This window comes from Candoia aspera, chromosome 2, assembly GCF_035149785.1.
Source record: "Candoia aspera isolate rCanAsp1 chromosome 2, rCanAsp1.hap2, whole genome shotgun sequence".
NCBI classification, from domain to species: domain Eukaryota; kingdom Metazoa; phylum Chordata; class Lepidosauria; order Squamata; family Boidae; genus Candoia; species Candoia aspera.
In genome coordinates, this window is record NC_086154.1 from 109,350,793 (window position 1) to 109,364,036 (window position 13,244).

The 13,244-nt window shown below is 40.4% G+C and overlaps 1 protein-coding gene across 1 annotated transcript in view; it reads right to left on the bottom strand.

Moving 5' to 3' along the window:
• Positions 1 to 13,244, bottom strand: part of MYO15B (myosin XVB) — a 75,148-nt gene that overhangs the window by 10,936 nt on the left and 50,968 nt on the right. The window contains exons 31-39 of the mRNA XM_063293100.1: positions 12,079 to 12,151; positions 11,096 to 11,172; positions 10,091 to 10,167; positions 7,565 to 7,695; positions 7,174 to 7,268; positions 5,370 to 5,447; positions 4,352 to 4,448; positions 912 to 1,060; positions 270 to 391 (exon numbers count right to left, since the gene is read on the bottom strand). Of these exons, the coding sequence (XP_063149170.1) occupies positions 270 to 391; positions 912 to 1,060; positions 4,352 to 4,448; positions 5,370 to 5,447; positions 7,174 to 7,268; positions 7,565 to 7,695; positions 10,091 to 10,167; positions 11,096 to 11,172; positions 12,079 to 12,151 (899 nt within the window). The remainder of the gene's footprint in view (positions 1 to 269; positions 392 to 911; positions 1,061 to 4,351; positions 4,449 to 5,369; positions 5,448 to 7,173; positions 7,269 to 7,564; positions 7,696 to 10,090; positions 10,168 to 11,095; positions 11,173 to 12,078; positions 12,152 to 13,244) is intronic.

Genomic DNA, 13,244 nt, shown 5'->3' on the forward strand with positions numbered 1-13,244 from the left:
AGCTATCTGAGTTTTGGGGGGAAAATGATGCAATAAAATTTGGATTATTGCAAGGGTCTTCTGAGTACCCTGACAAGGGAGTCATAATATGTGAATGTCTTGCAGAAAGCAAAAAAAAATGCTTTAAAGAGAAACACGTAGAGGATCAAGGCAGTGACTCATTTCCTTAATACTATAGATATCTGGAGTCTGAGCACACAATCCTTTACCACTTTTGAGACACTTTTAGACAGCATGTATTCCAATACTGTAGAAAGAGGACAACTCACATGGAAGGGACTGATTTAGCTCCTCTGGCCCAGTGCTGAAGCAAAGCCAAGGTGCCCAGCTGCTGCCCAAGTTTACTAGTGTGCTCCAGCAACAGTGTTCCTTTCAAATAATTCTGTAAGACCTAGAAGTAAACCACAAGAGTGTGTTTTGTACTTCTCCATAGTAGTCTTTTAAAGCGGATATCGCTGAAGCAAAATTTTTGTAATTGTACAGATTCTGCAACTCCTAGCATTATCCTGTGGTAACAAAAATTTGTTTAAACAGCAAATTCAGCGAAGTGGGAATAGGAATTTATCATGTGCGCAAAAGCAATACATGAGACACCTTCCAGGAGAATTTTTCACTTTTTGTGAAGCCATTCTTTGCATGGATGATGATGATGATGATGATGATGATGATCATCATCATCATCATCATCATCATTATCCCACATTTTCTCCAGGAACTCAAGATGGCAAACATGGGGACCTGTCTTCATTTTATCCCCACAACAACTCACTGAAGTAGTTTGGACAGAAGGTGACTGACTCACACTCAATCCCACTGCGTTTTCATGGTCAAGTCCTAGTCTAGACCTTAACCACTACCTCATACCAGCTCTTTACAGTCTTACTAACAATGCAAGGCCTTTCCTTTCATACCTGGTTATAATTAATTTTGATGTAAATCTCGTTATCAAGGTGCAAAGGAGTCTTCCAAGTGATTCTGCAGAAATTTAGTCCTATTGAACTTTCTTCTAACAAATAGTCATGGACATATTCCTTCTGATGCAAGGGCCTTAACATCTTCCCTGCATAGATAAAGAATGATGATCATAAATATATTAAGATCACTCCGATCCAAAGCACTGAGCTCAAAGACAAATATTTTAAGTCACGCTATTGCCCCAAATATAACGCAAATGTAGTCCACAAGGAATGATTTTTCACACTATCCTCACTAATACTTTAAACTTACCATTTTTAGAATAACATTTTAGCATTCTACTGAACAGGTCACGCCACGTCAAAGATTTGGGCTATCTTCAAACAAGAAACGTTTTAACATAGCTGCTGTTCAGTAGCTTCTGACCCTTCAGGAGCAAATGGACATCATTCCTCCAGGACTGACTCTCAGTAATTGCTTGTTTGAATTCTTGTTAAGCTCCCGCTTATGACATCAATGATAATATCAAGCCGCCTTGTCTTCTGGAGGCTTTGATTGCCTTTGATTTTTTCCAGGTATCAAGGTCTCCTCTGATGACTCCTGCCTTTGCAATATGGGTCCAAAACATTCAAACTTTAGCTTCATTATTAGTACTCCCAGTAAACTTTCTGCTTTTACTTTGTCTAGTATTAAATGATTTGTTCTTCTTGCTGTCCAAGATGCTCTGAACAATTTTCTCCAGCGCTACAATTCAATGGCATCAATTTTTTTTTCATTCAGTTTTTCTAATTGTTCAGTTTCACAGCTTTATGTTTCAGCTGGGAAAAGCCTGGCCTTGACAATACATATCTTTGTTGTTAAGGTGATGTCCTAATCCTTTAATATTTTGTTTAAATCTGTCATAATTAGCCCCCCCCCCAACAGTAGATGTCTCTATTTCATGGCTACAAAAATGTGTACTATTCCTTCAAATTTTTGAGCTTAGGAAAATACAGTCTGCCACTGCTGCAACATCGTCTCTGCCCATTTGCATTGGGGTGGCATTCCCTTTGACATCAACTTAGTTTTTAACATTGAACAGAAGACGGAGTTTTGTCCTTTCTTTTTTCATTTTCAACAAAATGTTCCTTAGGTCTTCCAGCCATTAAAGTTATCAGCATATCTGAGATTTTGTTGATGTTTCTTCCAACAAGTTTAATTCCACTTTGTATTTCTTTCAGTCCAGCATTTCTTGTGATATATTCTGCATATACTGTGGGTTAAATAAGGTGGCAGTATACGCTCTTGATGTATTCCTTTCCCAATTTTCAACCCCTTAGTTGTGGCATAGTTCCAACATTTGTGCTGTTTACAATCAAAAAGCTATGAAAAATCAATAAAGCAAAAACAGATGTCTTTCTGGAGTACCTTTGCTTTTTCCATTATCTGCTAGAGATTAGATAATGGAATTATCTCAGTGTGATCTGAGATGCTCTTGCCTTTTCTGAATTCAGCTTCTATGCATCACAGTTCTTGTTCCATGCACTGTTGAAATCTGGATTACTGATCTTGAGCAGTATTATCCTAGCATGAGTGCAAATGTTCAGTAGTTTGAGTATTTTTAGCACTGGGTGGTAGTCGTGTTTTCCATAACTGCTTACAAAATGCATGTATTTATTTGACAGTACTTAGAAACTCCTCCAAGCTGATCAGTCTTGGACAGTGCAAACCAAGGCCAAATCTCTCTCTTTTTAAAAATATGAAACTTTATTATAAATATTTGGCAACTTTACACTCTTCAAGCTGATAGCAAGAAGTAGTAAATATGTGTACCATCCCACCTATTAAACTCATCCAGCTAGTTTGTCAATTTTCTTTGAACAATATCATAGCTTATCAGACTTCACCAAGAGGTTTACCACTTGCTTCCATCTCCATCTTTCCAATTTCATCTCATAAAACTTCTAGTTAAACTCTCTTTCAAATTTAGCTATTCCATGCAGAAGCCAAAAAAAGCTGGTCATGACAGAAGGGGAATACATATTTGGCATCATTTAAAGGCAAAAAACATCTACACCCACACTTTAAAGGAGCAAATGCCATTTAAATGTTTAAAAAAGCAATAAAGAGCTGCTGATGAAGATATGTGCCTTACAGGCAATGAGATCTACACACTGGAAATACTAATGTAGCAATGACTACATTCAGAGAGACAACTCTTAGTACCACCAAACAAAAAGCATTGATAGCTTTTCCATATTCCCCACTTTAATGTATTTTCTATAATAATAAGAAAAAGGGAAGAATGGGTAGGGAAAATATGGGAAAATTAAAAAGGGAAGATGATAGTATCTGGACCCTCCATCAAATTCCATGAATGAGATGGGGGTTGCTCAACAACAGCATAGTTGCTCTGGAAGCATCTTGTGTACATGACCTGAATTAGATTCCCTAAAGCTGTGTATGACCATGGTCAAGTAAGGAAATCAACCAGCTGTGATTTCTAGAAAGGGTTACAAAATTGTTATTGTTATATCAAAAACTGATGAAAAAAAAAGAAAAATGGTGCTGCTACCTGAAAATACAGTACATAAATGGGCCCAGATCCAAGAGTACTGCCAGATTACAAATCTTCTCCATTAGTAGGGAATATGAAGCCATCCAAACCAGGCATGGCAGCAAACCGCCCACATATTTATTTGTTTAGTCTATTGAAAGTTCTTCCTTTCTTCTATTATGTTTTTTCTATTACATACTTCATGGTGTTTCAAAGTAATCTTTCATCCCTCTACTAACAAAATATGCCTAACCTTTGCAAAGTGTGGTCTCAGACTATGCTGGCATATCAGCACTTTCTTCTTACTGAGTTTCAGTTCTTGATTACTCATCTGCAGTCCCAGAAGTTAGCTCACTGTTGACTTCAGGCAGTGATTTTTACTTTAGGTCCTGAGCACAACAAATTTCTATTGTTCTCTACCTATGGCATTTCCTCAGCAGCAATGCCCTTTTGAATTCATCAGATGCTTGCTCACCAGGAATATCCCCTGCACTGAAGACATGTCAACTAGTAGGAAGACTTCACTACTAAAAGAGAAATCATGCATTCTTATTTAAAAAATGATACCTCATTAAATCACAGGATTATTCTGGAGGCCAATGGTAGTTGTACTTCCAGCATATCTTGAGGACACCAGGTTAGAGAAGGTGATCTAAAACTCTTTGAACAAATGCAAGATCCTCCATCACATGCAAATTATAATGGGGCCCTAAAATCATTATCACTGCTATCATCATAAATATATTCTTCACATCTAAGCCTTGAGGAAGTATATAACCTCAGAGAACTAGGGCCCTGGCAGTAGAAGTCCGTGAGAAGAGGAAAGCTGCATCAGAATGAATCTCCATATGTAACAGATTTCCCCATATTAATGTTGACTATTAGCCACAGTACACTTGCCATTGTCTTTGTTGGCTAGGATGGCAAATTCTTGGATCTCCTCCAACTCTGTGACTCCTATGTATTCACAGATTTCCTTTAATACATCTGCTGTAACCTGCAATCAGAAATAATAGTTTATTTAAGCATATGCAAATTGCTTTGTCTGGCCAAATGTAGTCTGCCAAATGCATTCTGGAAGGAAGAAGGAGGCCATCAAAGGGCAAGGGCAATCTTGAACTCAGCGTCTTTCATTTGAAAAATCAGAAGGTGTAAGGGAGATAGACAAGTGAGATTTAATATTTGTTTAATTCCATTACTTTTTTTGAAATGTTGGCATGGGAGCAATCACACATACAAAAAACAAGTTGGTGAAACAAACCAGTTCAGTTTTCAGAATTCAGAAATGATCTGGTTCATTCTGGATTCTCATTACAACAAGAACTTAGCATTCTTATCATGAGTTTTAATCCAAAGTGTGATTGTGTCTACACCTCTAGGCAAGCAAGTTACAAAACTTTGCCCAAACCAAAAAAGAAGGGAGAAATGGCAGCGGTGGTGGGGGTGGGGGGTGTGGGGGGTGGAATCTTAATGTATCCATTAACTTTACAAAGGAAAGAGCACAGGGAGCTAAGCCAGGCCATTTGAGTATCTATTGTCCGCTGTGACTGGAGGAACTCCAAGTTGAGGTCCTTCTCATCAACAGTTACCTGATTCTTTTTAATCCATGAATGCCAAACCACTGTCACCAAGCTCCCTCAACCTTCCCCTCACCCAAAAGGCCAGAATGAATTATTACAGGTATAATTCAGGTATTAAACAGAGCAACTGCAGAGAAAAGAGTGTGATTGAGTAGCCCAGGATGCAGAACTGGCTCTTTAGACATCTGCATCAAAACTGCCCTTCCAATGTCCTCTAAATAAGGCAAGATCAACATTAAAATATAATTATTATTTTTTTTAAAAGGAAAGACTCATCATTATGGATATGTGAGCACCTCCCCACAATATTCTGTTTAATGGACTAAACAGGAACTTACCGTGAATGTCTTAATCCCTGCTTTATATTCCAGACCTCCAGGTAAGATGACTGATACCTGGCGTGAACAGCGTCCCTTCTGACAATAGGAAAGCAGGAATTAGTACAGTGCAGGCATTTTTATTCTTAACTGGAAGCCAATTCCTGGCAAAAATGAGCACTCTGATGTCCCAATGAGAAATAGAATTAAGCATTTGAGTATTTCTCTCCTTGAAATAAATGGAACTTGAAACTAAAAAGGTAATTTTGATGAAGGCAAGTATGCGAACCATCTGAGCTGGTCTTACTAATTGTGTCTTCAGCATATAGTAAGGGAAAGTTAATTTCTAGGTCATTATAATCACAGATACAATTATGAACCATGTAGCAGGTATGGATCTGTTTTCCTTCAAATATTGTTAGCACATCTATTATTCCAAAGAAACACTGCTCCACATAAGACATATTCTATTTTTGACCTCTCCCCTTGTAACTGTCTTTAATCATTTCAGACAAGAATTCATTTGACCAACATATTCTTCTGGCTTAGTTCTTCAAAACTTCTTAATGGACACCAGGGATTAAGAGAAGTTTATTATAAATCTCTGTGTGTGTAAAATGATGTGACCTGTCAAAACAGGTTTTGTCATAGCATGAATAAGTCCATAATTCACCTCTAAAGATTCACCCCCAAAAGTCTGCATTTAGAAATAGTCGCGCAAAAATGCAGGAAAATTGTGTACAAAAATAATGTATTTTGGGGTGGTTGCACTCTTTAAAGAGAATAGACTGTGATGTGTTTTTAAAATGAATACTTTCAACGTTTGTACAAAATTACCCCTATATGAAAACTATTCATAGAAGGGCATAAATCCTTCAAGCAAACCAGTGCCTCATTACCAGGTCATGTGCATAGAATGGCCATAAAAATAAGACAGGCGGAGAGTGATTTTTTTTTCAACTAAATGCAGCTCTGACTAAAACCAAAAATAATAAAGTCCTCTAATAATCAAGGATAAGATATGTCCTCACCAAACCTAAACAGACTCCCCACACACACAATTTACACAAACATATACAGAACTTTTTCTGTATTTTCTCCTGTTATGTATATGTATTTTCTCCTCCACTCATACATATGTGGCATTTTTGGCTGTCCAGAGAAAGAAGAAAGGCTCAGACTCGGTTTTTTGTTCTGCCTTGCCTACATCCTTGCCTCCCCGACCATTCTCCCCCATCACCATCCAGACTCCTTGGAGGCCAACCATATCAGACCTGCATTTCGCTGTCTCTGAGTCCTATTCTCTGAGATGCTGGGAGAGTTAGCCTATCTTAACTGGAAAAATCCTGTAAAAATCAGGATGACTGTTAGGGGGCAGCAAAGAAATACAGACCCTGCTGCATCTAGATGTCATCTAGTCCTGTATAACAGCCCTACAGGAGAACAGAGAGAAGCAAAACAGAGAAAGGCAGACAGAAGGTGATTCTCCCAGAGGATGAAGGTGGTCAAAATATCAAATTCTAAAACATTTGGATGGACCATCCTAATTCTGGACATCAGGCCACCCTAAATACACAGTGCTAACTGGCACAAACAAACCTTTGCTCAAAAAGCCTGTCTTCTCATTCACCAACTTGTCTTCATTACTCACCTTCATAAGCCACGTTCATGCAGATGATTCAACCTCAAGCCATATGCAGGAGAAGCTGTTCCACTTCCAGTATTTGCTTTGTTCTACCATCTTCCCCAGCTAGGCTCTTTTCTGCTTGGAGATTTGCTTCAGGCACCCAACTCCCACCCTGTCCCATATCTGCTCTTCATTTACCAGAAATGCTCTCATCTCCGTACAGAATGGCAAGTGTTGACGGCCTCCATACAAAGTCAATTTCCTCAGGTTCCTCAGGCAATCCCTGGCCATTCCTGGGGATTAAAAATGATATAAGGTTGAGCATATGATGTAGGAAGTGTGACTGATGTCTAAAGAGGCTTCTGCTAGGGTAGAAAGGTCCTGGAACTCATGCAAGGAGTTATTCCCCACACAGGGCTGCAGGTTGGCTGTTGCCTTGGGACCATAAAAAGGTGTTAAGGAACATATAGAAACAAGGAGGGAGGGTACAGTCTGCTAGCCATGGAAAAGTCCCACTAGATTCTTCACAACTGATGAATTAAAAAGTGCTCAGTAGGATCCAGAGAGTAGGAGGAGACAGATCGTGTACCTGAGCAGTGGGTGGTATTATCCAAGCAGGTCTGTTGCAAAAACTTGGTGACATAAGGCATCAAGGTATTGGATGGGGGGAAGTATCCAGTCAAAAGGCTGTGGAGCTGCCAGCCATGGTGACAACTGCCTCTGGAATAAAGAAAGAGACATGACATGGGACTTTGGGCACATCTGAAAGAGCAGAAATGAAAAGATTCCTTCTTGACCAAAGGGGAAAAGACAAAAAAATAGAATGCTGAGGAGAGACAAATGAGAAGAAGGTGGGAAATGAAAAACTAGAAAAAAATGTATTTATGGGTAAAAGAGCTCTGTGTAGCTACTTGGTATTAATGCAACTCTCCTAAGGAAGAGCAAAGAGCCTGAAACTGCTCCTCCTGCTTAGAAGCTGCATGTGGGTTTATGGCTCAGAATTCAGAAAGAAGGCCTTGATCTTCAGACCGAAGGCATCAAAGATGGAGCTGTAAGAAGCAAGGATGCTCTCATAGCCCAGGAGCAGGCAAAGGAGATGTCAGAGTGGAACCTGGATCCAAGCAGCTGGGGGACAAAAGAGCTGGTGTATCTCCTCCACACATGGTTACTCCCTCCTCTTTCATTGTTCCTTTCCAACCAAACAGAATGTTGGAAATGAATTGTGCAAAGAGGGTCAGTTGTCCATGAAGCTAATTAACCCTAAACTACACAGACTGGGATGAAATTTTAGCACTGTGGGAGAAGCTAGAAAAAGAAAGGGTTTGAAAATGGGCCAGACCTGGCTTGGGCCTGTGGAGAAAAACATTCCAGAAAAGATGCCCCCTCCTCGCATCCTTCTGGGAGGCTAGTTGGGCATCGGCTTGGAAGGCTGCAGACTGCTCCGTTCTAAGCTCCCCTCCCTCCCAATCGTGGGGCCCCTGAGGCTGCCTATCTTGTTTCTGTGTCAATTCAGGATGACCAGTAAAACCTCTGGGAAGGGCTTCCCTCAAATTCCAAGGGAAAAAGTTACAGTCTGCAATGAACTGTGGGCCTATCTTCTCTCTCCTCCCCACAACTGAAACAGGGTAAGTCCTGATTTATGTCGGACCATAAATAACACCTCTACATTTGAAGGTTATGACTAGAAGGAACAGGGTTGGAGCTGAATTTGGAGTACCTACTGAGCATTCTTGTTTTATTTTATTTAGAAACCCGCTAGCATTGCAGAAAAAGAAAATTAAAAATAGACAACATTTCCGCTAAAGCAGGGATGGAGAACTTATAGCCCCAGAACTGCATGTAGCTCCCAAGTGCTCTGTTCTATAGTCCTTGCAGCCTTCTCTGTGATTGCTGAAAGCTGAAGAAAATTTGTCCTGCTGTGTTGAAGTGGGAAACATGAAAAAAGTTATGCAAGCCCCCAAATAGCCATATCACAATTTAAAAAATACCAGCTAAGCCCCCCAACTTCCTGCCCCTCCAAAAATGAAGTGAGGACTTGACCATCCAAAGATGGCCCATCCCTGCACTGGAAGTACATAAACCAGAGGAGCTCTGGTGAGAGCTTGCTGTAGGACTGCTATAAGATCCTTAAAAAGAAACCTGTGAGATAACATAATTGTACTCAAAATCAGGATAACCCACATTTATCTGGAGCGACTCCCTATTACTGTCTAGTAGAACTAGAGCGATTCCCTATCACCCTGTAGAACTGTTATAAGAATTAAAAGAAAATGTGGGCTAAAAATCTATTATATCATAAAAATAAATTACCTTGAAAGTCCAGCATTCTGTCCATTCCCAGAATTTTAGGACTGGAGTCCATCAGACCGATGTCTCACTACTCCTATCTTTGCTTTTTTCTCTCCTCTAACTCCTTTCTTATTTATTGCTGATTGCATTTGTGTCCTGTTGCAATCCAACGACTCTCCTCAGCTTAAGTGATTTACAATATAGGAAACGTATTAAAAAATCCATGTTACGATTAAAAATATACTAATAAAACCACACTAATAAAACCCTAAACCCCAGGGCCACAACTGAGGGGGGGGCAAGTGGGGCATGTGCCCCAGGTGCCACGCTGGGGAGGGCGCCAAAATGAGCACTGGGGGGGCATCAAAATGGGCGTGGAATCCATGTTTGCCCCGGGTGACACAGACCCTGGTTGCAGCCCTGCTAAACCCAACCCAAACCAAAAGACACCACCTAACCAAAGTAAAATACTACAAAAACTAAAAATAAAAAGGAATAGAAGATGGCATAGTGCATGAACTCAGTTAAAACATCCTTTGGTAATTGTTGTTTTTAACATTTTTCTCAGAGCCAACAAGGAGGGGCTAGCCTGACAGCCCTCTGGAGATTATTCCGGAGCACTGGTACCACCATGGAGAAGAAGCTTCTTCTGGCTTCAGCTCCCTTTACCTCTTGGCAGTGGAGGGCAATGAGGAGTTTCTTGCTAAATGAGCTAGTAAGTTGGGCTGATTTCAACAGGCAGAGGTATTCGCGAAAGTGCCCAAGTGCCAAACCATAAAGGGCGTTTATAAGTGAAACCACCTTCACACACACAACTTGTGCTTACGGATTCGGGTTCTCAGTGATCTGCTTGATAACCTGGCAGTAAACCTCATCGTGCAGATTCTCCTTCTCTTTGCACAGCTGTAGAAGTCAAGGAAAGAACACGAAAGGATTTAGTTTCCTCTTCTTTTGTAGGTCACATGAGAGGCACTAGGTTTACCCCCATCTGAGAAATGCTGGAATATTAGTAAGAAGTAATCTTTCTCCAGTGGTCCCTAATTGCACTTTCCACCCCCAAGCTCCCGAGATTGGAATGCTTTCTTTTGCCATGGGAACCGGAGCGTTCACTGAGGTCAGTGTCTTGCGATAATCTGCGGTGTGGTTGATGGGAATATATGAAAGAGCCTTTGGTGCTGATGTTGGACCCAGAATGGGGAACTCCCTATTCCACTTGCCCCGCTGCCAGTGCTGGATGACACTGCTGTTTTAGCAAACAGAACTTGGAGGCCAAAGAGGCAGGTTTTGTGTGCCACAGAAAAAGAATCCACAATGAATTTATCGCTGGACTCACAGCAGAAGTTCAGACCATTCTCCGCAACTTTAGCAAAAAAGTCCGAATGCAACAGAACCAGCTTACCATAGTCCGGAGTAAGCGGACCAGTGTACATATAACTGCCGTTGTGATAAGAACTCATATTTTGAAATGACTTTTTGAGAACTTGGGGTGTTTAACTTCTTTCCTTTCTTAACATTTTTGCTTCCCTTCCCTCTTCCCATTTTCTCAGCAGGACTTTATCTTGATTGTCAGCTGTATGTCTTGCTCCCTCTTGATATCGTTGATCTATGATTGGTATTTTGCAAATTCTTAAATTATTTGATACATAATTTGTTTTTTTAATTCAAGATGGGAGTTCCCAGAGTTCACCAAGGGGAATAGAAAGGGGAATAAACATTTCAAAATCAGCCTCCTTTCAAGACTGTCAATGCCCCTTAAGCAGAAATGTGATGCCCTTCCAGGTCTCATTTGAGTCACTGTTATCTACATAAATCTACCACAAGAGCGACAAACCTGAAGGATTTCATAGGCATAATCCACCTCATCTTGTTTCTTGGGGCCTGGCTGGTCTCCCATGAACCTCATCAGAGCTTCAAAACAAGAATCAGCATTAGTATTAGCTGGAAAAGTAAAATACAGGGTTATGGCACTGATCACTGAGACAAGAGCTACAAGGACCTCTGTTTTGGCCAGTACTATCACATCAAACATACAGAGTAGAATACCATCTAAATTTATCTTCAGTTTAGAAAAGAGAAACTGCTAAGTTTCTTTTTAGTTCTGTTCTTCATCCCCCAATGAATCTTGGTGATTTTTCAAAGGAGGATGATTCAGAGCAAAGATTAGCAATACAACGTTTGTGAACATCTGTTGATCCCCAATTATATACAGTGAAATAAAACTAAAGACCCAAATGATGTGAATTCACTGTTCTTGCACAAGGTCTTTGAAAAGTATCAGAAAATGTGGGAGAGGGAATAGTGTAAGTTCCATCTCACAAGATCTTGCAGTGCTGCCTTGTGTCTAAAATGATTCCTGATTCTTCCTTCAGAATAAGCAACTATTTTTTTAAAAAAGGGGGAGGGAATCAAGCATTGCCCTTAAAATATGTTTGTCTTTGCAACAGCTTTTGAAATGTCTTTGCATAACCAAAACCCATATGATCAGCTGAGAGTCTAATATGAATATTTGAATGAATCCCCTTCCTACATTTCATTTTAAGATGAAAAGTAACTGCTAATGCTTTCTCTCCTGCCCCCATCATTATTATTTTATTTACCACATTGCCAGCTGGAAAAGTTTTGGAGAGGCAAACATATATAGAGTTGTCCTAGCAAAAATATAGTCTTAATAGTGGAATTTCAGAGAACTGGTAAAAGCAAAATGTTCTCAGTTCCTTCCCTGAATCCATGACTAACTAAATAAAAGTTTAATCAGTGCTCTGGCAATAGACTACCCATCACTTCCCGCTCATTGAGTAATGGACCATTACATACTCATAAAATTTTTTGTAGCCAAGCCACTCAACTCGTCATCAGAATGGAACAGGAGAGCTTCTTGGATTGGTACCTACAAGGCCAGAAGGCAGAGACTCAACAGAGGCAGCGGCTTCTAAAAAAATGATCCGATAATGATGGGAGTCCTCTTTCCTCAATGAAACTTCATTGATAAAATGCTGGGTAAGCAACACTTCTTTTTTTTTGTTAATCTGCACAAGAATAATTCATTTTTACAGCTAATGCTGGATGGGATTAGAGCCAAAAATGGGCAGAGGACCCCAACTCCCTTTCTGAGCCTTTTTCTGTTCCTGTGACCTATTTTCTTCTTCTCTTTCTCTCTCTCTCACCCTCCCTCTCTTCCTTCTTTCCTCCTTACAAAGCAGGCTGCTTTAGTGAAAAGATCATACCTGCAAATGTTTGGATTGATTACTTGCAAAGGAATTCTGCACCTTAATCAAGGGCAGTATGTGGTTCTAGGGCAGTCATGCGTAATGGGGAGAAGAGGTACTTAGTCCTTAAGTGGCATGTTGGGGCATTCTCCACAAAGTAGGCCTGCGTGAGTAGGACCAGAACAAAATCTAAATTCAACTGAATCTAACTTTCATTTTAATTCAGATTTCATGTAATTATGAAATCCAGTTAATATGATACTTTCAATGTATTTAATAACGTTCCCTCTTCTGTCACTACAGCCTCATGTGGCACAGAGTGATAGGCGGCAGTATTGCAACTGAAACTCTCCCCACGACCCGAGTTCGATCCCAGCGGAAGCGGGATTCTCTCTCAGGTAGCCGGCTCAGGTCGACTCGGCCTTCCATCCTTCTGAGGTAAGTAAAATGAGCACCCAGCTTGCTGGGGAAGGTGACGACTGGGGAAGGCAATGGCAAACCACCCCACTTTATAGTCTGGCAAGAAAACATCGCAAAAGCGGCATCCCCCCAAAGGGTCAGACACGACTCGGTGCTTGCACAAGGGACCTTTCACCTTTCACACCTTCTGTCACACGTAAAACTATAGTTCAGTAGTAATTGTTGGAGGGGCTACAAGGGCCATACCAATAGCTTCCAGGGGTTGCTTTCAGCCTTGGGTAAGGTTGCATGTTGATATATTAAAAATAAGTCTTCTTTCAATTAAACAGAAGATGATATCTATGTTTACTGCTG